Below are 20,884 nucleotides of genomic sequence, written 5' to 3'. Positions count from 1 at the left end.
TTTGTTGCTAAATAAATGATCATAGTTGTTAAATTTGTCTTTGATTTATTATACATGGATATAAAGGATTGCAATAAAAAAAAATTTAGCTAAAGGTAAAATAGTAATGTGTTCAATTAATTGTATACACTAGGTATTATTTGGCATTAAATAACCTTAAGAGAGTTGACATTTTGTAAAAGACAAACCAATAGTTGATTTATAATTTAAAGATTTGAAAGTATTTACTGGATATTTTTATCCTTTGTATTTAACAGCACACTTTAAAATATGATTTTTACATTTTTTTTTAATGTTTCAAAAAATTTCAGACTTTGGTGTTAACATTATTAATGAAGTACCTTGGCTATAAGCAGGCTATCATGTTTGGATTAGTTTTTGAAATGGTCCAGTTAACCTGTTATGGATTTGGATCACAGACATGGTAAGTAAACCCTTTAAATCATTGTGCATATGCACATACAGGCTCACATTTATAGTAGTGAATTATAGAATAATGGAGCTGAGTTTGGTTACTTATAAGGATGGTTTATAACAGTTATTTGTTGATATTAGATTTGAAGACAACTAGGGGTGTGCCAATTAATCAGTAGATAATAAGTTGTTTTTTTTGTGCACTTAAGCATAAGAGATTTACTCCTTTTGAGTTTAAACTGTGATACTTGTATTTCTGTTGAACTTTACAATAAATGCCTTAACGAATCTTGCTTTCCCGACTGCTGGAAAACCGCTTCTGTGGTACCAGTCTTCAAGAATTCTGGTGAAAGAACTGACCCACTAAATTATCGCCCCATTAGCCTCCTCCCGCTTTTCGCCAAAATATTTGAGTCCTTAGTTAATCAAGCCCTAGTCCAGCACCTAACAGCTGCTAAACTCCTGACTGACAAACAATATGGATTCAGGCAAGCCCGTTCAACAGCAGATATCTTAACTGTAGTTTCTGAACGTATATACCGTTCATTGGACAAAACAGGGAGGGTAGAGCGGTAGCCCTTGATATATCTAAGGCTTTTGACAGGGTATGGCACGATGGTCTTCTAAGGAAAATTAGATAATATGGAATCACTAGAAGAATTCATAATGTAATTAAATCCTTAAGTAAGAGAAAAATCCAAGTTGTCCTCGACGGTCGTACATCTAAACAATGACATAAATGTGGGAGTACCTCAGGGGTCTATCCTTGGACCTCTATTATTCCTGATATTTATAAATGACCTCCCTGATAAAATTGTATCAGAGATGGGTATATTTGCCGATGACACCACTCTCTATAACAGATATGAGGGGAAAACAAATGAACACATATCCAAGGAAATGGCAGAAACACTAGAGGATGATCTCCAATCTGTAGTGGAATGGGGACAAAAATGGATGGTCACATTCAATGCTGCTAAGACTAAGCTTGTTTCCTTCAATAACTACAAGAAACCTTCTCTACCACCAATAGCAATGGCCAAGAACACATTGCCTGAAAGTACTTCTTTTAAACTCCTCGGCCTAACGTTTACAGGGAATATGAACTAGAATAGATACATTGAGAGCATTGCCAAGGCTGCTGCAAGGAAGGTTGGCTCCCTCTACCGTGCTAGAAAACTACTCACGCCTGAAAGTATCCTGTACCTCTATAAGGCCACCATTCGCCCATGTATGGAGTACTGTTGTCACATCTGGGCTGGTGCATCTGCTACTTGTCTCTCACTCCTGAACAGGGTTCAAAAGAGAGTCACCAACCTGATAGGTCCTGAACTGTCATCTAGGCTTCAGCCTCTGTCCCATCGACGAGATGTTGCATCCTTCTGCCTGTTCTAGAAATACTTTAATGGTGAATGCTCTGACAAACTGCAAACACTTGTACCTCCTCGGCGTAACTACCCCCAACAAACCCGACAAGCTAGTAAGTCTCATCCCTTTACAGTAGAGATCCCTAGGTGCAAGAAAGCCTTTTACTCCAATAGTTTCTTCCCCAGAACTACAGGTCTTTAGAACTCCCTTCCGGGATTCTGCTTTCGCAACTGTACTGATATGCAGAAGTTCAAATGTAATGTGAACAAGCATCTTTCAACTCATCTCCCTTCATAATGCCCCTGCAAATTAAGTCCCTGATAGTAGCCCGCTGCTTCAAAGTGGCACTGTGCCTTGTTTGGGGTGAAAATTGAATAAAAAAAAAACAAAAAAACTTGCAGTCTCCAGGCTTGACTCTGCTTCTACCTGCTCTAAGTTTTGATTTGTAACTGCAGGCCTATTCGAAGCTAATTCATCGAACAGGCTTGAAAGAGATACAGTTTTACTTTCGCTTTGCTATACTTGACCTTCAACAAAGCTTGAAGAAGTGTATCCAGCTGATTTTGCTTCATTATTATCAGTAGAAAGTAGATGTAGAATCCAGTTCTTAATAGTGTTTTCCATGTCATTCTTTTGAAATGTAAATTTGAATCTTAAATCTAGGAAAGTAGACACTCTCAGTTTAGAATGAACATCTTGCTTCCATTGATTCATTGAATTGTTCAACAGTCGTAAGGATTCCACTAAAGTCAGAAATATCAGAATTAGATTAGACAGTTTTTGAAAGAAATAATCTCAAAGCTAAAATTGTAGGTATTATCATGAATGTTTGAAGTTCTGACTTGTTTCATTGCTGATTTTTGTTCTAAATCTCTTTTGTTGAATTCCACCATGTGGTCAGATCTTGAATGAGTTTGTTTTTCCAAATTAAGCCAATCCTGTATTTCAGTTAATTTTCTAATGGAGAGTGAAACTATATTTCTGTTAGTTTAATGATTGTCTTTACAGCCTATTGGGAAAATAATGAGTCGTTTATTGAGAGTTGCAATATATATTTGGTCCTGCAAGACTAAGAAAACTTTGAAGATTTTATACTCGTGCAGAACATTGCGCAATTCTTCACTTATTCTTGCACCTGTGTGTGCACCAGGGAATGGAACAACTCTAAGCACAGATCTGCAGTGTTCAGTCATTTAAAAGCCAATGACTTGTCAAACTCGGAAAGGGAGCATTATTTGGAGCAGCTGCCCAAATGTCTGTAGTCAAATAAATGCTGTTAATTTCATCATGAGATGACTGATTTTTTTTGTTTTTACTTTTTTAAATATATTGGGAATACTGTAATTTGGACAAAGTTTTGCAATAAGCCTTTTAAATCCAATGTCAGATGTTACAGAATATGGTTGAATATCAACAGCAATCATTTCTCCTATCAGATGATGAATCTCTTATGACCTGTGGTCATTACTATTCCAAACATTCTTTTTGGCTCATATTGATTCTATAGTATTTTAATCACATTGACACACCGGTTCCCGCTGGATCACCGAAGTTAAGCAATGTTGAACCTGGTCAGTACTAAATGGGTGACCATTTAAGACTTCCAGGTGCTGTATGTGCTCTCCGCTTATCTCGGCATTGTTTCCAGTCGTCCTGGTCTTCTCCTTGCCACTGGAATCAAATAGTGCCGATTCAGGAGAGGTGTGGCTGAGATTGCGCAACCCTTGCCTCACAATTACATGCACTACTGCCCCTACAGGGGGTATCCTTTGTCTTTCAAGACTGAACGGAAGCATGGGATGGGGAGTAATTTGCATAGCAATTTGGGTTTTGCACCGCAAAACGCTCATACGGGATTTTACCTAATCTTTTATTGAACAATCTATTTCTGATATATGCCTCCGCCATTAAAGCATACGTCCATAGACTTTGGGCTAATTTTGACTTGATAAGTAGACATCTTGTCATTTCGAAAGGGGTTCGACATACTCTTTCAGCAAAGCCATTTTGAAATGAGGAATAAGATGCTGATTTCTTGTGTTTAATATGATAGCTAATTATTAGAAGTTCAAAGTCTTTATCAGTTCCATTGTTCGAACGCATACATTTTACAGAGCCGCACAGGGCAATGTCAGCTAAATATTTCTTAGTGGCTAGGATAGTGTCTGATTTATTTTTAAGAAATAAACCATGATTAAACCTGAATAATCGTCAACAAAATTTAATGCATACCTGAAGTTATCTCTTTCTATCGGGCCTGCCAAGTCACTGTGCACAAGTGAGAATTTTGGTAGCCTGTTTGTCTGGTGTTTTGCTTATATATTTCACCATTTTTCCCTGTACACAAAAATCACAATTTAGGAGATCGTCTAAAGGTATTATTTTCATGCCTTCAACTACATTTTTAATATCAGCAATATTGCAGTGCCCGAAAATTTTATGCCAGGTTTCCAAGTCGTAAGAGGCAGTTTTTGAGGTAAACATACTTTTTAAAGAATACAGTTGGCCATTTTCATTAATGTCAAATACAATTCCATTCGGGTATATCAATTTTGACTTATGGCCAAACTTTATAATTACGCCTTGTTTAATGGCTGCCTGTACAGAAAATATATCTTGCTTAAATGTAGGTATGAAAAGAGCATTTTTTAGAATACAGTTACAAATTTTGCCTTTATTTTTTAGTGATATTTTAGCATCGCCTCTTTTCATTTGTTTGACTACCGTTGGCCAGTTCGACAAAATGACTGTGGATTAAAATTTGAATCAAAATTGATAAAAAGATTCCTTGGTGATAACGTGTGCTGTAGCGCCACAGTCTACAAGAATTTTTTTTACAGTTTGTCATATTGCCAAATTTACATGTGAATAGAAATATATATTCTTCATGAAAGTTCTCAACATTTTTGCTGGTGCTACCAGATCAGGCTGCCTATTGGCTTCCTGAGACGAAACGCACCTACATCGATTTCTGTTTTTGTTTTCTATTCTCTTTTGTAAAACTTAATTATGTTCTACAAAAACAAAATAAAAACAACAGCCCCCTCCCCTTCCCCCCTCCTTTTTTCCTTCTCTACTTTCCGGTTGACCCTGTCGGCAGGGCATTAGAATACGCCGACTGTTCCTCCTGCAGGGGCTACCTGTTGGCCGTGGGTGGCAACCCGTGATGCCTAGGAAAAGGATCCTGGTGGCTGAGCAACCGATGCCTAGGGAAAATAAAGGTACCTGTAGCAACACTCTACTTTGGCCTTGTACTAGGCTAGACGGGCGGTTGGAGAGGCCCGATCCAACCAATCGGCTAGTCATGTCAAGCCCTAACACTTACACTGAAAATGTCAATTATAACATCTAAATAAAATTTAAAAAAAAAAAAAAAACTTAATCCAAAGATAATACATTTCATTACTACAAACATAGACAAACCAGTTAAGTGTTAGAAGGCGATGGCAAGGGCCAATCAATTGATGAGACAAAAACCACACAACTGCTCCCTAACGAACGTTTCTATCAAACTGGGAAAGAAGAAACTAAAGGAGGAAACAGGAAATGATGGAACAAACTCAATCAATTGAGTATATCTCTTTTGTATCCCTGGGATGAAAGGGCGAATGGGTTTCCCCCCTTACATCTCCCAATTTCGGGCTCCGAGGAGGGTGGGGAGCAAGAGAGATGAAAATCTAAACAAACTTCTATGGATATAATAAACCCAAACAAAAAACCCAGAAATCAAAAAAATACTACAAAATCGAAAAGAACCCACTCTGACGTAACCAGCTCAGACAGTGAACAAGAATATAACTATGAAATAATTGATAAAGAAAAATATCCAAGATTCATAGTAATCGAAACCTTGGAAGGAAAAAAGATCAGCGATCTATCTCCATTCCTAATCGAAAAAATTCTGTCTCAAAACAGCAACCCAAAAACAGCAAAAAAAATGAAAAATGGCAATCTACTTGTCACAGTCGACAACTATAAAGACGCAAAAAACATCTTAGAGATGGAAAAATTCCATATCTATAAATGCAAAAGTTATGCTCACGAAAGACTAAACACATCAAAAGGTGTTATAAAAAGCCATGAATTAAGCTTGGCTACAGCAGAAGAAATAGAAAATGCCCTAAGAAAACAGGGAGTAATCGATCACGTCCGAATAAACATAAAAAGGAATGGTCAAACCATACCTACAAAAACCTACATACTAACTTTCAATACACCAAAAATTCCCAAAGAAATAAAAATCGGATACACGATAGAAAAAGTAGAACAATATATACCAGCCCCTCTGAGATGTTATAAGTGTCATAAATATGGACATAGCAGAGAAGCATGCAAAGGACAGAAAGTATGTGGAAAATGTGGCTTAAAAGAACCTAACCATACTGAAAGTGAATGCCCAAACGAAACAAAATGCCCAAATTGCCAAGAAAAACACCCAGCATACTCTAAAATATGCAAAATCTACACAAAAGAAAAAGAAATAGCCGAAATAAAATACAAACAAAATGTGCCCTTTCCTGAAGCAAGGAAAATAGCAAGCTCTCGAGAAAAAATAAACACTTACGCAGACATTACAAAAACTTCAAACCAAACAACCCAAAACCAAGACCTACTTAAACTAATCTCCGAACTCAAAAATTTAATTGAAACTTTAAAAACTAACCAAAACGAAAACAAGAAACAAATATCAGTATCTTTGAAAACTCAGTCAAATGACCTAAAACAAGTCCCAAAGAGCAAAAAAGAACCCGAACAGCAAAAACCACAAATAAACCGTGAAAGATCCAAATCACGTACAAGGACAAAAGCAGAAGATAAAAACACAATATCTGGAAAGATGGAAACAGAACGGGAAAACACAAATCCTCTTTCCAAAAACCAAAGTAAACAAAAAACAGAGACAATATTAATCGAAAATGAAAACAAATTTGAATTGATTGAAATCGAGAGTCACAGGAAAAAATCTAGCTCCAAAAACAGAACTGATCAGGAAGAGAAAATGGAGACTGAGGAACCAAGCAGTTCAAGTAAACACAAAGCAAAAACCACTCAAAACACAACAAACCAATAGAATAATAGATATAAAAACCTAAACAAAAACCAAACAGAAAAAAAAAAGGAAAAAAAATTAATAATTAAACGAACTTATGGAAATGAATAAAAACATCATACAGTGGAACTGCAGAGGCATAAAACCAAACTACGAAGAAATCAAACATATAATAGCACAATATGACCCCAGCATAATCGGCCTACAGGAAACTCTTCTAAAAGAAACGGACACCATCAACTTCAAAGGATACCACATCTACAATCAAACAAACAGATCACAAGCAGATAATCGACCCACAGGTGGCACTTCAATTATAATAAAAAAACAGATACCACATATAAAATTACAACTCCAAACAAACCTACAAACAATAGCAATTAAAGTTACACTTCACCGACCAATAACTATTTGTTCAATATACATTCCACCTAAACATAAACTAAACAAAACCGAAATTGAAGATCTTATAACACAACTCCCCATACCTTTTATATTAATGGGGGACTTCAACGCCCATAACAAAATGTGGGGAAGTGAGAATATTAATCAAAATGGGAAAACCATTGAATCATTACTGGAATCACCCGAAGTAACTATATTTAATGACAAAACACACACATACCTTCACCCAGGCACAGGAACGACATCAGCTATCGACCTAACACTATGCTCCCCCACAATATTTATGGACTTCCAATGGGAGGTACATAACGACCAGTGTGGCAGCGATCACTTCCCAATTTTTCTCAAAACCCAAGAACCTACAACAGAAGAATCAAAACCAAAATGGCAAATTAATAAAGCTAACTGGACTGAATTTAGCAAACTTTGCACAAATCTAATTAATCAAGAAATAGTTAACAAACCAGATCCTATGTTAGCTTTCACCAATACACTAAACGAAATAGCAACCAAGACAATCCCAAAATCTTCCACCAAACCACACCCAAAATCAACGCCATGGTTCACAATAGAATGTAAGCAAGCAATAACCAACAGGAAAAAAATGCTAAAACACTTCAAACAACATCCTACAAAACCCAACCTTCAAAAATACCTACAAGCACGAGCAAAAGCACGCTATATTATAAAAAAAAGCAAAAAAGAAACCTGGCAAAACTATATTTCCAAATTGAACAACAACACGCCATCAAAAAAAACATGGGAAATAATAAGAAAAATAACTGGAAAAAAACTTGGAACACCAATAAATAATATAAATACACCAAATGGTAGACAAACTATAGACAAAAAAGAAATAGCAAACATAATCGCAAATGAATTCAGCCAAAACTCATCATCCAACCACTACTCCCCCAAATTCCAAAAATACAAAAACAACGCAGAAAAAGAAAAACTCAATTTCACATCCAATAACAAAGAATACTATAACACCTCTTTCACTATAACAGAACTAAAAAATGCAATTCATAAAAGTAAAGATACAGCTACTGGTCCAGACGACATCCACTATCAATTTCTAAAACACATGCCAGACACATCTCTCAACATTCTCTTACAGATAATTAACAAAATATGGTGGACTAACAATTTTCCAAAACACTGGCTCGACTCCAATATCATCCCAATTCCTAAAGCAGGAAAAGATCACTCCAACCCTACCAATTATCGTCCTATCGCCTTAACAAGCTGTATATGCAAAACAACAGAAAGGATGGTCAATACAAGACTAATGTGGCATTTAGAAAAATATAACCTCATTTCTACGCACCAAAGTGGATTTAGACAAAATCAAGGTACTAATGACCAACTTATTCGGCTAGAAACATATATTCGTAACGGTCTAATAAGAAACCACCACGTGGTCTCAATCTTTTTTGATATCGAAAAGGCGTATGACACCACGTGGAGATATGGAATCTTGAAAGATATTCATAATATGGGAATCAGAGGAAACCTAGCAAAATTTATCCAAGAATTCCTATCCCACAGAACATTTAAAGTATGCTTAGGAAATACAACATCAGATCAACACACACAAGAAACAGGGGTACCACAGGGTAGCGTACTATCTGCCACCCTTTTTCTAATTAAAATCAACAGTATAATCGAAAATGTTAACATGGGATTCGAAAAAACACTATTTGTTGATGACTTTTCAATAACTTACTCATCACCAAATATGCCAACTATTGAAAGACAAATGCAACATTGCCTTAACAAAATAGACCTTTGGGTTAACCAAAATGGATTTAAAATGTCCAAAAGCAAAACCACATGTATCCACTTTTGTAGGAAACGAAAATACCACCTTGACCCACAGCTCAAACTAGATGGACAACCAATACCAGTAGTACAACACACCAAATTTCTAGGGATCATTTTAGACAACAAACTAAACTTCAAGGAGCACATTAACAAATTAAAACAAAAATGCTTAAAAGCAATAAATATCTTAAAAATAGTATCAAAACTAGATTGGGGAGCAGATCAAGCTACAATGCTCAAAATATATCGCTCACATATCAGATCCAAACTGGATTATGGTTGTGCCATATACAGCTCTACTTACAAATCCTACAAAAACAAACTACTAACAATACAGAATCAAAGTTTAAGACTCAGCCTGGGAGCCTACCGAACTTCTCCAATGGAAAGCCTTCATGTAGAAGCCCAAGAACTACCCCTGCACTTAAGATGGAAAAAACTAGCGTTACAATACGCAACAAAACTACAAACCAACCCCGAAAACCCAACATACAAAACTACCTTCAACTTACAATGTACAAACTCTTATTCAAGGAAACCAAAAAGTATACCCTCCTTTGGACACAGAATTAAAGAAATAATACATCAAATCAATGAAAACCCCGACAATATAATTACTCAGAAAACAAACGACAGACCCCCATGGACATTACACAAACCAGAAACCGACATAACACTTACTACTTACAAGAAAAACATTACAAATAATATAACAAACAGAAGCAACTTTGGAGAACTAAGAGAAAAATATGCAGAATACATAAAAATATACACCGATGGGTCTAAAACTATAAACGGAACAAGCGCAGCATGCACAGATGGACAAAATCAATATCAAATAAGACTGCCCAACGAGGCTTCAATATATACAGCCGAACTGCAGGCCATCAAAATAGCTCTCAAACACATCAAAGACATCAACGAACAAAAAGCCATAATATATACAGACTCCCTATCCTGTATCATGGCCCTTGAAGTAAAATCTAAACATCCTTTTATCACAGAAATTATACAAGAATACAATGAAATAACCGAAAAAAACAATAAAAAAATTATAATAGCCTGGATACCAAGTCATGTCGGCATCCCAGGAAATGAAAAAGCAGACAAACTGGCTAAAGAAGCCACAAACCACCAAATTGAAAAAATTAAAATACCACACACAGACCTAAAAAGAAAAATCAACGAATATATAGAAAACATGTGGCAAGAGGAATGGAACAAATGCACTGCAAACAAATTGCATGAACATCAACCAATAATTAAAAACGAAAAACAAAAAATTTTTAAAGGAAGAAGAGAAGAAATTGTATTAAACCGAATAAGAATCGGACATACAAAATTAACTCATTCCTACCTAATCAAAGCGGAGGAAACACCAAATTGCACACTCTGCAATCAACAACTAACAATTAAACATCTACTGACAGAATGTAGAAAACACAAACACACTCAGAAGAAATATTTTAAAACAACAAACATTAGAAAAGTGTTCCAGGAAGTGGAACCCCAACAAATCATAAACTATTTAAAAGAAACAAATGTATTCAAACTCCTATAAAGCAAACAAGTAAAATTCAGTTTAGAAAAACAAATCTCTTACAACTAAAACAATTTTTCAGAAAACCTAAAACATCTTGCTTCAAAAGATAAACTTTTTCAAGAAACTTAAAAAATTTTTACAAGAAACTGAAAATCTATTATACCAACAAAACTTTTTTGGCATTAAATGACTCTTAGAGGTTGAAATGCCGTTAAACAAATACACTCACTCACTCACTCACTCAACATTTTTGATGGAGTCCACTTTTGAGTTTTTATATCGATATTGGAAACTTTTGTGATTGGGTCGCCCACAACTATAGCAGATAATTTTATTCTTTCTATTGGGAAAACTATTTTTTGGGAAAACATTGCGATGAGAAGTGTAATTTGGTTGTCAGTTTTAGAGAAGCATTTTTGAACTTCATGATATTGCTAGAGTTTATTATTGTCCAAGAGCATCCGATTCATCTCTTCGGAACTACGCAATATCACTTTAAATTTACTGAAAGTTATGGGTTTGTCTTTTTGCATTATGACAGTTGTAAATGGTTTAAAATTGGCTGTAAGTTCTTTAAGTGTCATTGAGATTAATAGACTATCGCTTATAATCTCACCCACTAGTAAATAAAACAATGTTTTTTTGTTTTGTTTTGTTTTTATTAAACAGCATCAAATTTATACAAAGTTATATTATTAAAGCAATTCAGTCCAGCATAATGAACTTTTGTCCAACTTGTGAATTCTTGCATGTTTCTAGTCAACTTTTAAAAAATATTTATATGGTGGAAAAGACAAGAAAATAAGCTTTATAATGTATAACTTGTGTGCATTTTTATCCATTGCATTAGTTTTTAATGGTGAATTAAACTAAATTCTAAACATTTTTTGCTTTGTTTCTGTCAAGTCTTCAGAATGTTCACACATAATTTCCCTTAGCCCTAACCTCAAAGTCAGACTGGCAAGCCTCCCCATCCTCCATAATTGCACATAATCGTCTTAAAAAAGCCTAGGATTTCTCTCATAAAAAATTAACTGCTCAAAAACAGTGAAAATGGAATCATTTCACATTAAATTCTGAAATAATTTTTGTTTATCTTTCATTAAAGTTTTTCAGTGTGTTCACACATGATTGCCTAAAGTAGAAACATTTTGGAGAAGGGGTCAGATGGGGGTGGGGTAACAAACATTGTTAATCTACAATAATATAAAAGAAATATTGTAATATATTCATTTTTTTAAATAGTCCTAGATTTCGATTTCAGTTTCTTGTACATAAAATGCATTACAATTCAACTTTGAGTTCTGTTTTATTAATGAATACATGGCATTTTTAAGGAATTGCAGCATATTTATATGCATTTACCGTAGATTATTTAAAAACTAATTTCTCAAGATTTTCAATGGCATATTCTGATTCCTTGCGCAAAAGTACTCGTATGACAAATTTTATTAGGTGCTTTTATTCATCAGGTGTTTTAACAAAGATACAGCATTTTTAGTTGCGTGCAAGCGACTATAAGTCGGTCTGTCAGTAACACATTTGTGCTTGGCCTTTTTGGTTAAGATCAAAGGTCTGTTGTTAATACATGCTGTTCTTAGCTTTTTAAGCTTTTCTTGGCCTTTTGGCCAAGATCAAAATATAGTATCTGTTCCGGCAGATACTGCAAGCAAAGACCATATGTGGGGGCAACTCCACATATAAGACCTTGGTCAATGTAGGGGCAACCCTTCATACCAATTGTCACTATTCAGCTCCCCTACTCTCCGGGGAGTTGGTCCCCATTTCCCCTTCACTCCTCACTTTAAAAATCGGCCTGGTGCCTAATTTGCTCGGTGGGGGGAGCAAATAAATACCCTTTTGGCTAAGATCAAAATGTAGTATCTGTTCTTACGACATGCTGTACTTATTGTGATATAAAGTGGGTGATCACTTTTCTGTATTTTTTTAATGTAAAATGATCACCCACTTTACAACCAGTCAGTCTCAAAGCCATTCAAGTCATTCTCCAGATCATTCAAGTTGTTTTTGAAGGATTCCAGTTATTTTTTAAGCATTCAAGTCATTCATAAGGTCATTCAATTCATCCTTAATTTCATTAAAGTCATTCTAAGTCATTTACTTATTTATTTAAGTAATTTCAGCCCATTTTTCGGTTATTTTAGTTTATCTTTAAGAATTTCATGTCAATCCTACATTCACGCATTCATTCATTACATGAGAACATGCGACTAATGGCTATCAGCCTTGTTCCTGAAAAATATGAGAAAATGCATATGGTCTTAAAGAGGAAAACTATCCAAACGGGTAAGGCACAAAAATAATTTCTTTTTTTTTAATGGGATTGTAAAAATTTAAAAAAAAATCTTTGACTCATCAAGCTCTTTCTGTGTATGCCATTATTGAGATATTTTAAGCTAGAAATTTTTTCATGTGTATTGCTATGTGAAGCTGCCCCTTAGTTATTACTGCTGTTCATTCTGGCCTAAAGTGGTAGTACCTGTCAGGGTCTCATTTATGGATGAAATAGAATCTTATAACTTAAATTGTATTAAAAGAATATATAATTAAAATAACTATCCCGTCTATAGGATCTTATTTGGCAATAATATCACAAGTGCATTTGGGATGTTTTATCACCGTACAAGCAGAAGGATATGAAGCGTATGAAATGAACAGTATGTTCGTTGATAAGACAGGAGCATGTTTGAAATGTTTGTTTCGAGCACTATTGAACCATGACTCCTGATTTTGCATTTTAAACTTCAATTCAAGTCATATAAAAATATTTTCATAAAATCAACAGTAAGTTCTCTACAGTGCAATGTAGACTACAATATATTGTAGACTAGGTCACTGCAGGGAGGCATGTGAAGCTTCCTCCTGGTTCACAGTGAGTTCCTGACTAGAGCAGGCAATCAATCGATTTGATTGAAAAATAGGTGATGTCATCAATTACGATCATATTAAAAGTATTGGAAGTGTGGAACATTTGTTGATTCTCATTCAATCTCAAACAACGTCGGGTTTCCCTGCTAGTATATGTATATATACTCTTTTTTTTAATTCGACTTTCAACTATTACTAGCAGGCTGCCTGGCGTTGCCCAGTCATAAAACATGCATAAATATTATATTTTAATTCATGCAGATTTCTTATAGAGCCTATTTTATATTAATTATTATCCAACATATAATAATGATTTCAAGTTATGAAAAAAAATATGATTTGAGTATCATCTGCTAGAATCAAAACTAGAACGTTTGACGCTCCAGCTGTAGTTGTTATTTATCTCTCCAGCATCATTACCATCTGAGATACTGACAGATGGATACGAAAAGTGATAAATTAAGCAACTCTGAGCGATGAATGTTGGTGTATGAGAAAATCTAACAGCAGGCGTAATGTTTTATTCAACTTACAATGTCAAGATCAACTGTTTTATTTTCAATTTTGACTCCTTAGCAGCAATTTTTGCCGGCTAAAAACCAAATTGAAAGTATGTTATGGATCCATATCTATATATATCTATGAAAGTGTCTGTCTGTCTGTCTGTGTACATTTCCCTACACAATAACTCTGTCAATTTTCAGTATACAGACTTGAAATTTGATATACAGAGTATTCAGATTTGGGGAAAATCTTTGTAAATTTGGCTATTAAGGGGTCAAGTTCAACGATTTGACCTTTGAGAACTCTGCCAAACTCCTCCGCCAATTTTGGGTCTAAACACTTGAAATTTTAGATATAGGTTACTTGGACATGGATCTAACTTAATAACTTGATTTGACCCCAAAACAAATGTTATGGGGTCATAATAGGGCTCAAAGTTAAAAAAAATTTAACCTCTGCGGTCTCTACATTACTCAGACAATTTCTTATCTAAATATTTGAAATTTTACTAAAGGGTATTCAGAAATGGAGCAAGCTTTTTAATCGGTTTGGGTCGAAAATTTGAGCTAGTAATATATAAATGTATGTATGTATGTTTGCATGTCTGCTGAAAACTTTTGACAGAGGCAACGGATTTTCACAAGATCAGTATCGTTTTGAAGCTCAACCCTTCAGACGACAAATACCGAAAAATTGTCTAAGAACATTAATTTCTTCACCCTCAACTAGGCCCTTTTCTACAGGGAGGGGTCGCTTTTTTCGCCAATATTTTCGAAAGTCATCCCCTCTTTTCGATTGTCTAGCCTTAATTTAAATGTACGTCACGTCTGGTTTGGCGGTCGTCGTAACAGCAATGATGGTATGTTTTTTTCCCCATACTTTTCCTTCTTCGCAGTACAGGTTTGAGCCTTCCTACTAACACTTTTTTTTTTTTTTTTAAATTTTTTTTTGCTCCACACACACCTCCAAACACCCGGGCAATGCCGAGCGCCCATGCTAGTATTCTATATATCAAATCTCAACTCTGTAAACCAAATATTCAGAGAGGAATTTGCTAGAGACTTTTTACACATTAGCAATACCACACCATTTTTTTTCTTTTAGATTGAATATACTTAAATCAAACATTATTGAAAAGTGCATAAAAAAAACCAAAGAAACAAATATCTTTAGTTTTTTAAAATGGATCCATTAGCACTGGAGTATCAAAAATTGCGTGGTTCAGTCAGTCGTATTCAAATGCATTAAGCTTGTGACTGAAAATGGTAGGAAATTTGCATGATTTACAGATTAAGCCATCTGTAAAAAACTGTATCTTCAGATCTAAAAAGCATATGATGTAAATTTTGGACATATTATAATACCATGAAGGTTCAGTTGGCGTTATTTGTGACCATCTCATTGATAATTTACAGACTAATTAGCATACTAAATAGTATATTTCAGCTTCATTTTTATTTTTTATTTTTTATTACACACGCATCACCACATTATCAAGGCCAAGAGGCCACTCCAGGATAAGGGTTAAATAGTGTACAGTAGAAATTGGACAATATAGTAATCATTAGTAATGGAAATTCAGTAAATTTGTAAACTTATATGGAACGGCTCATCAAGAACTTGTTTACATTAGACTTGAAGACAACCATATTGTAGTCAGCTGGAAAGCAGGAAAACTGAAGACAATTCCACATGCGTGCAGTTCTAAGAAAGAAGCTTTGCTCATGGAACTTACATTTAGGTTTAGGCACAGATAAAAAGTGGGGGGAAATTAGTGATAGTGTTTTCAGCTAGACGAGTGTTTCTTGTGAAAGTTTGGCGAGGGGGGGGGCCATAGACTGAAGCTCAGTCGAACACTTTCCATGAAAATAACGATACATCAGAGACAAACTCGCAACATCTCTTCTGTGAGATAGAGGTTGCAGGAAAGAGAAAAGGACATCTCCTACGAGACTACGAAGTCTATTTTGAACTCTATCAAGGCAGGACAAGTCCTTTCTAGCAGCTCCTGCCCAGATGTGGCAACAGTATTCCATCCTTGGACGTACCTGGCTCTTATATAGATAGAGAATTGCATCAGCAGTGATAGATCTACTAGATCGATAGAAAGATCCTACCATTTATCCAGCGGCCTTGGCAACAGATTTGATGTACGTGTTCCATTTAAAATCATGAGTAATTGTCAAGCCCAGAAGCTTGTCAAAACTTGAGACCTCCTGAAGACGAGAGCCATTCATTTCAATTGATGCCAGATGTTGATCAGAATGTTGATAATGTAAAGAGAGAAGCTTGGTTTTAGATGCATTAAAAGTAACCAGCCACTCCTTTCCCTATGGTACCACATGCTCAAGATCAGAGGAGAGAGAATTGGAGAGAACTTAATTGTTTACTGTCTTTGATGTGCTACCATAAATGGTAGTGTCATCAGCATAAATCTCTACAAATGATGTAAGGATGTGATTTGGAAGATCATTAATGTAGATCAGGAAAAGAGTTGGGCCCAGGATGGACTCCTGAGGGACTCCAGCATTAATACTGTGAGCTTTTGATTTTTGCTCCTCAACTTCTACTTTCATAAATCTACCAGAAAGAAATGATTTAATAATTGAGAAGACATTTCCAGCTATACCATAGCTAAAGATCTTGTGAAGTAAACCTTTATGCCATACCCTATCCAAGGCCTTAGATATGTCAAGAGCAATTGCCCTAGAAAGGTTGCCTCCGTCGAGAGATTTGTTAATCCTATGAGATATAACTGTAAGCACATCTGCTGTAGATCTAGCAGAACGGAAGCCATATTGAGTGTCACGAAGGTTATTTTTGTTGAGATGGTTGATTACTTCTCTATTTAACAGATTCCAGCAACTTACTCATGACACACAGGAGACTTATTGGCCTGTACTGAGAGGGGAATGAGCGATCACCTGAATTCTTAAATACAGGGCATACTGATGAGATTTTCCAGGGTGATGGGAAGCTATTTTCCTTAAGACAACGTTTAAACAGTTTTGTAAGTATGGGCGCTAGTTCTGGTTGAAGTTTTTTGAGTACTATAATTGGAATACCGTCAGGGTCAGTTGCTTTACTGGAATCAAGGTTTTTGGTTAGTTTGGCACCATCACGTACAGATATATGTATTTCACATAGCGTGTTTTCTGATACAGAAGGAAATATTGGGGGTTGGCGGCCTTGGTCGCAAAGGGTAGACTTAGCTGCAAAGTTCTTGACAAAGAGTTTGGCTTTGTCTGATGGTGACGAGATTACCTCAGGTCCATTATGATAGTTGGGATAGAGCACACGCTTCAGTTCAGGATTCTGTTTGCTATTTGCCAAAACTGGTGGGAACCAAGCCGCTGCTCAGCTACTTTGGACTTGACGGATTGAGCATACAACTCTCTTGCGTTCTTTATTACTTTTTTACAATGGTTGCTGGCAGTCCTGAAAGCAGCTTTAGTCTCAGTACATCTATTACATTGGAAGCAGTGGAAAAAGTGATTTCTGTGCGCAATGGCAGCAGCACATTCTGGAGAGAACCATGGCTGGCTGTTAGGTTTTTGCTGGAACTTTTTTGAGTGTATGAAACGGTCTATACCTACAATTAACCATTCCGTCAGGTCTGATACTATGGAGGACACATCCTTTTTAAATATGGAATGCAGAGGTAGATCCGATATAAATGTATAGAAGCTATCCCAGTTAGCCTTAGTGTATCGATATACTGTACGATGGAGAGGTACGTCTGAGAACTTTATTACATTTCATTTTTATCTTGATACAACAGAGTTGTCGGAAGATCCAAGAGGAGACAGAACAGAAAGTGAACATAGTTCAGGGCAAGTTGTGAGAAAAAGGTCTAGTAGACTCGCATACTGGTCGTAAGTAGAAACATCATAAAAGCAGCTAAGAAAAATGATAAATAAGGCTTCATCATCATAGGAAGTATTATTCTGATGGACATTATCATTTTCAATTATAACATAAAAAGTCCAAGATGGCAACTGGAAAATCCAAGATGCCACCATGACATGATTCAGAGAAATTATTAAACTATGGCTTGTAGCATATCAAATTAAAGGAAATTTTGTACAGATCAGAATTATGTTTTCAAGTACATTAAACTAATTAGCATAATTAAGTTTCATTTTAACGGCTTCCAGTAGAAGCATCATAAAAAATAGTTTAAAAAATGGGAGGTAAGACTTTATCATCATGCAAAATGTTATTCTGATGGACTTTATCATTTGTCATCATTACACCATGAAAAATCCAAGATGGCCAACATGACACAATTCCAAGAAATTATTAACAAAATATGGCTTGTAATGGAAGGAACTTTTGTACAGATTACAATTATGTTTTTAAGTTCATTAAACTAATTAGGATAATTAAATTTCATGTAACAATTATCGGGTTAGTTTCTACCACTATTTCGTATAATTTTTTATTTATTTATATATATATATAGTCATTGTTGAAACTTCAAGAGACATTGTGGCTATTTTTTTTCTTGTTCTCATGTAACGTTCGACACTACTTGTTTTTTTGAACAGAAAAAACATTTACACCACCAAAAATTTATGGAGGTAGATAGAAGAGTACTTGCCTTTGGTAACATTTTATATATATATATATATATATATATATATATAATTTTTTTTTTTTTTTTCCCCCCCCCCACTTTTTCATACTTCTATGGATTGTAAAACAAACTCGATAAAACTTATTCTTTTACTTACTGGATAAGTGATTTGTGTGTTTTAACTCATTTAAAAGTGTGGTCATTGTCAGTTATTCTTTTTCAAAGAATTTATTTTTTTAAAATATTCTTTTGCTTTCCATAATTAAAAACTTGGATTTTCTGAATAATATCAAAAATAAAATGAATACTTTGTTCATAAGTTAGTTGACGAACACGTGTTTACAGATTATTTTTGTGTGCGCGACGACGCACAAAAATTCTCCTGTTTATAAGCACTTGTCAGAATTTCTAACGACTCTAGCATAAAAAGTTTTTATCCAATTCTTTTCAAATTTTAGGACAAACAAAATTAATACTTTCACTATTAGTGTTTGAACACAATTTCTATCTTTACTTATCTTTACTTCAAAGCGTCAACTTTGAGATATTCTAACTTTTGACTGGCACACGTGTTCAAATTCCATAGCAAAGACAATCCTTTTCCCTGATTAGCTAAAACAACTAGAAACGTCATCGAAAGATACAACTTCCGCTACAAGTATTTATGTGAACACACTCCGACTGCTTATTTGCGAAAAGTGATCTACTGCAAGCGGACATGCTATGCTGACAGATTTCATCATTAATGATCGGATTGAAATAGCGACTTCTTCAAATATACAAATCACAACAAAAATATTAAAATACCATTTTAAAGTGAATTTTATTGTGAATCCAGTTATGTTTTATTTTGGAGGTAGGAGAAATGTACTTATTACTGATTTAAAAACTATGAGTGTCAAATTAAGTAGCAGTGAGCGCTGAATGTTATGATGTTTGGTATTGCTATTTTCATCTTAAATTCTATGCAATTATGCAGAATGTAGAAATTATACATAAGATTTAATGTATTAAAACCAATCAAGAAGCCATAAAAAATAAGTGATTAACACTTAACTTTTAATATCAACCTCAGAACGAGAAAAAACTCAACTTTATAGGTATATAAATTTATTCATCTAAAAATATTGAAAAACATATTTAAAAAAAATTGTTTCATAAACGGATTTGTAGACACAGTTGGTGTTGGAAGTCACTGAGGATATGTTCATTTCTTGTATGATAACTTTTTTTTAAAGACATCAAATCCACTATTAGCAGTAATAAAATGTAAGAAGTTATATCTGCTTGTTGCATCAAAGAGTTTAAAAATAATTAAAAAAAAAAATTTATTTTAGGATCGTATGGTCATCAGGTGCCATTGCTGCCATGTCCAGTATCACATATCCAGCTATTAGTTCATTTGTATCAGCCCATGTTTATGCTGACCAACAGGGTAAGTATTGTTTTTCATAGTCATATTATCAAGACATATTAGTCAACACTTACATAGTAGCTAAATGAGGCTAATATAAGCCGATCTCTGTAAAACAGTTTTAAATTATCTTCTGAGATCGGAACACATCACCTCTGTCACCCTGACACTTTACAGTCTCAAGTAGAGCTATTTATCTGTCTCCCATGGCAGGAAGATTTGACTTTACGTCAGGAAGTGGAATTTGAAACTAGTACCCTGAAGAATAGCACTTTATTTAAACAAAAATTGGTTTCTGCAGCCTCGTCAACCTTCCCTGGTAGAGCATCTCATGCAATTAGCAATAAACACTTTGTCAAAAGGTGAAAAGGTAAAGCCTGGAAAGATGGACCTCCTAGAACTGCCAGGACCATACCTTAAACGAACACAACAAGCCATCCTCAAAAATGACAAAGACTCCACTGATCTGATTTATCAAAGTGCTTGTGCCATGTAACTCAACCCTTATTTTTTGATATCGTACATCAATGATCCTCACCTGATTGACTAATGAATATTGCACATGATTTAAACATGTAGTTTCCATATATTTCTGTTCTCATAAAATCTTTCATCCAGGAATCTTCTAAATAACATTTAGTTGCACATTTTCTAGTAATTGTTTTTATTTTGATTTAAATGGCAACAGTAGTTTATTTTTCTTAAAATCTAACAATTGGATGTCAGTTTTTTTGTTTATTTTTTTTTAATCATCTCCTTTCACCAGTTCTATGCCAGTTTTTTATAAATTTAAAAAAAAAAAAAAAAAATAGGTAAAAAGTATTTTATAGTATATCAACAATGTCATTTTCGGTACATTTAAATTGATGTATTTAGTGATGGGATTAAATT

The 20,884-nt window shown here is 34.8% G+C and overlaps 1 protein-coding gene across 2 annotated transcripts in view; it reads left to right on the top strand.

Annotated features, from left to right (window-relative positions):
* Positions 1–20,884, top strand: part of LOC145296844 (solute carrier family 71 member 1-like) — a 243,893-nt gene that overhangs the window by 206,754 nt on the left and 16,255 nt on the right. For both annotated transcript variants that reach the window (XM_080142967.1, XM_080142966.1), the window contains 2 exons: positions 312–424; positions 19,917–20,014. In XM_080142967.1, coding sequence (XP_079999093.1) covers positions 312–424; positions 19,917–20,014 — 211 coding nt within the window. The remainder of the gene's footprint in view (positions 1–311; positions 425–19,916; positions 20,015–20,884) is intronic.

The sequence above is a fragment of the Euprymna scolopes genome, chromosome 17 (assembly GCF_053919585.1).
Source record: "Euprymna scolopes isolate OS-2025 chromosome 17, ASM5391958v1, whole genome shotgun sequence".
In the NCBI taxonomy this organism is placed as follows: Eukaryota; Metazoa; Mollusca; class Cephalopoda; order Sepiida; family Sepiolidae; genus Euprymna; species Euprymna scolopes.
This window is presented reverse-complemented; position numbering and strand designations above follow the sequence as displayed.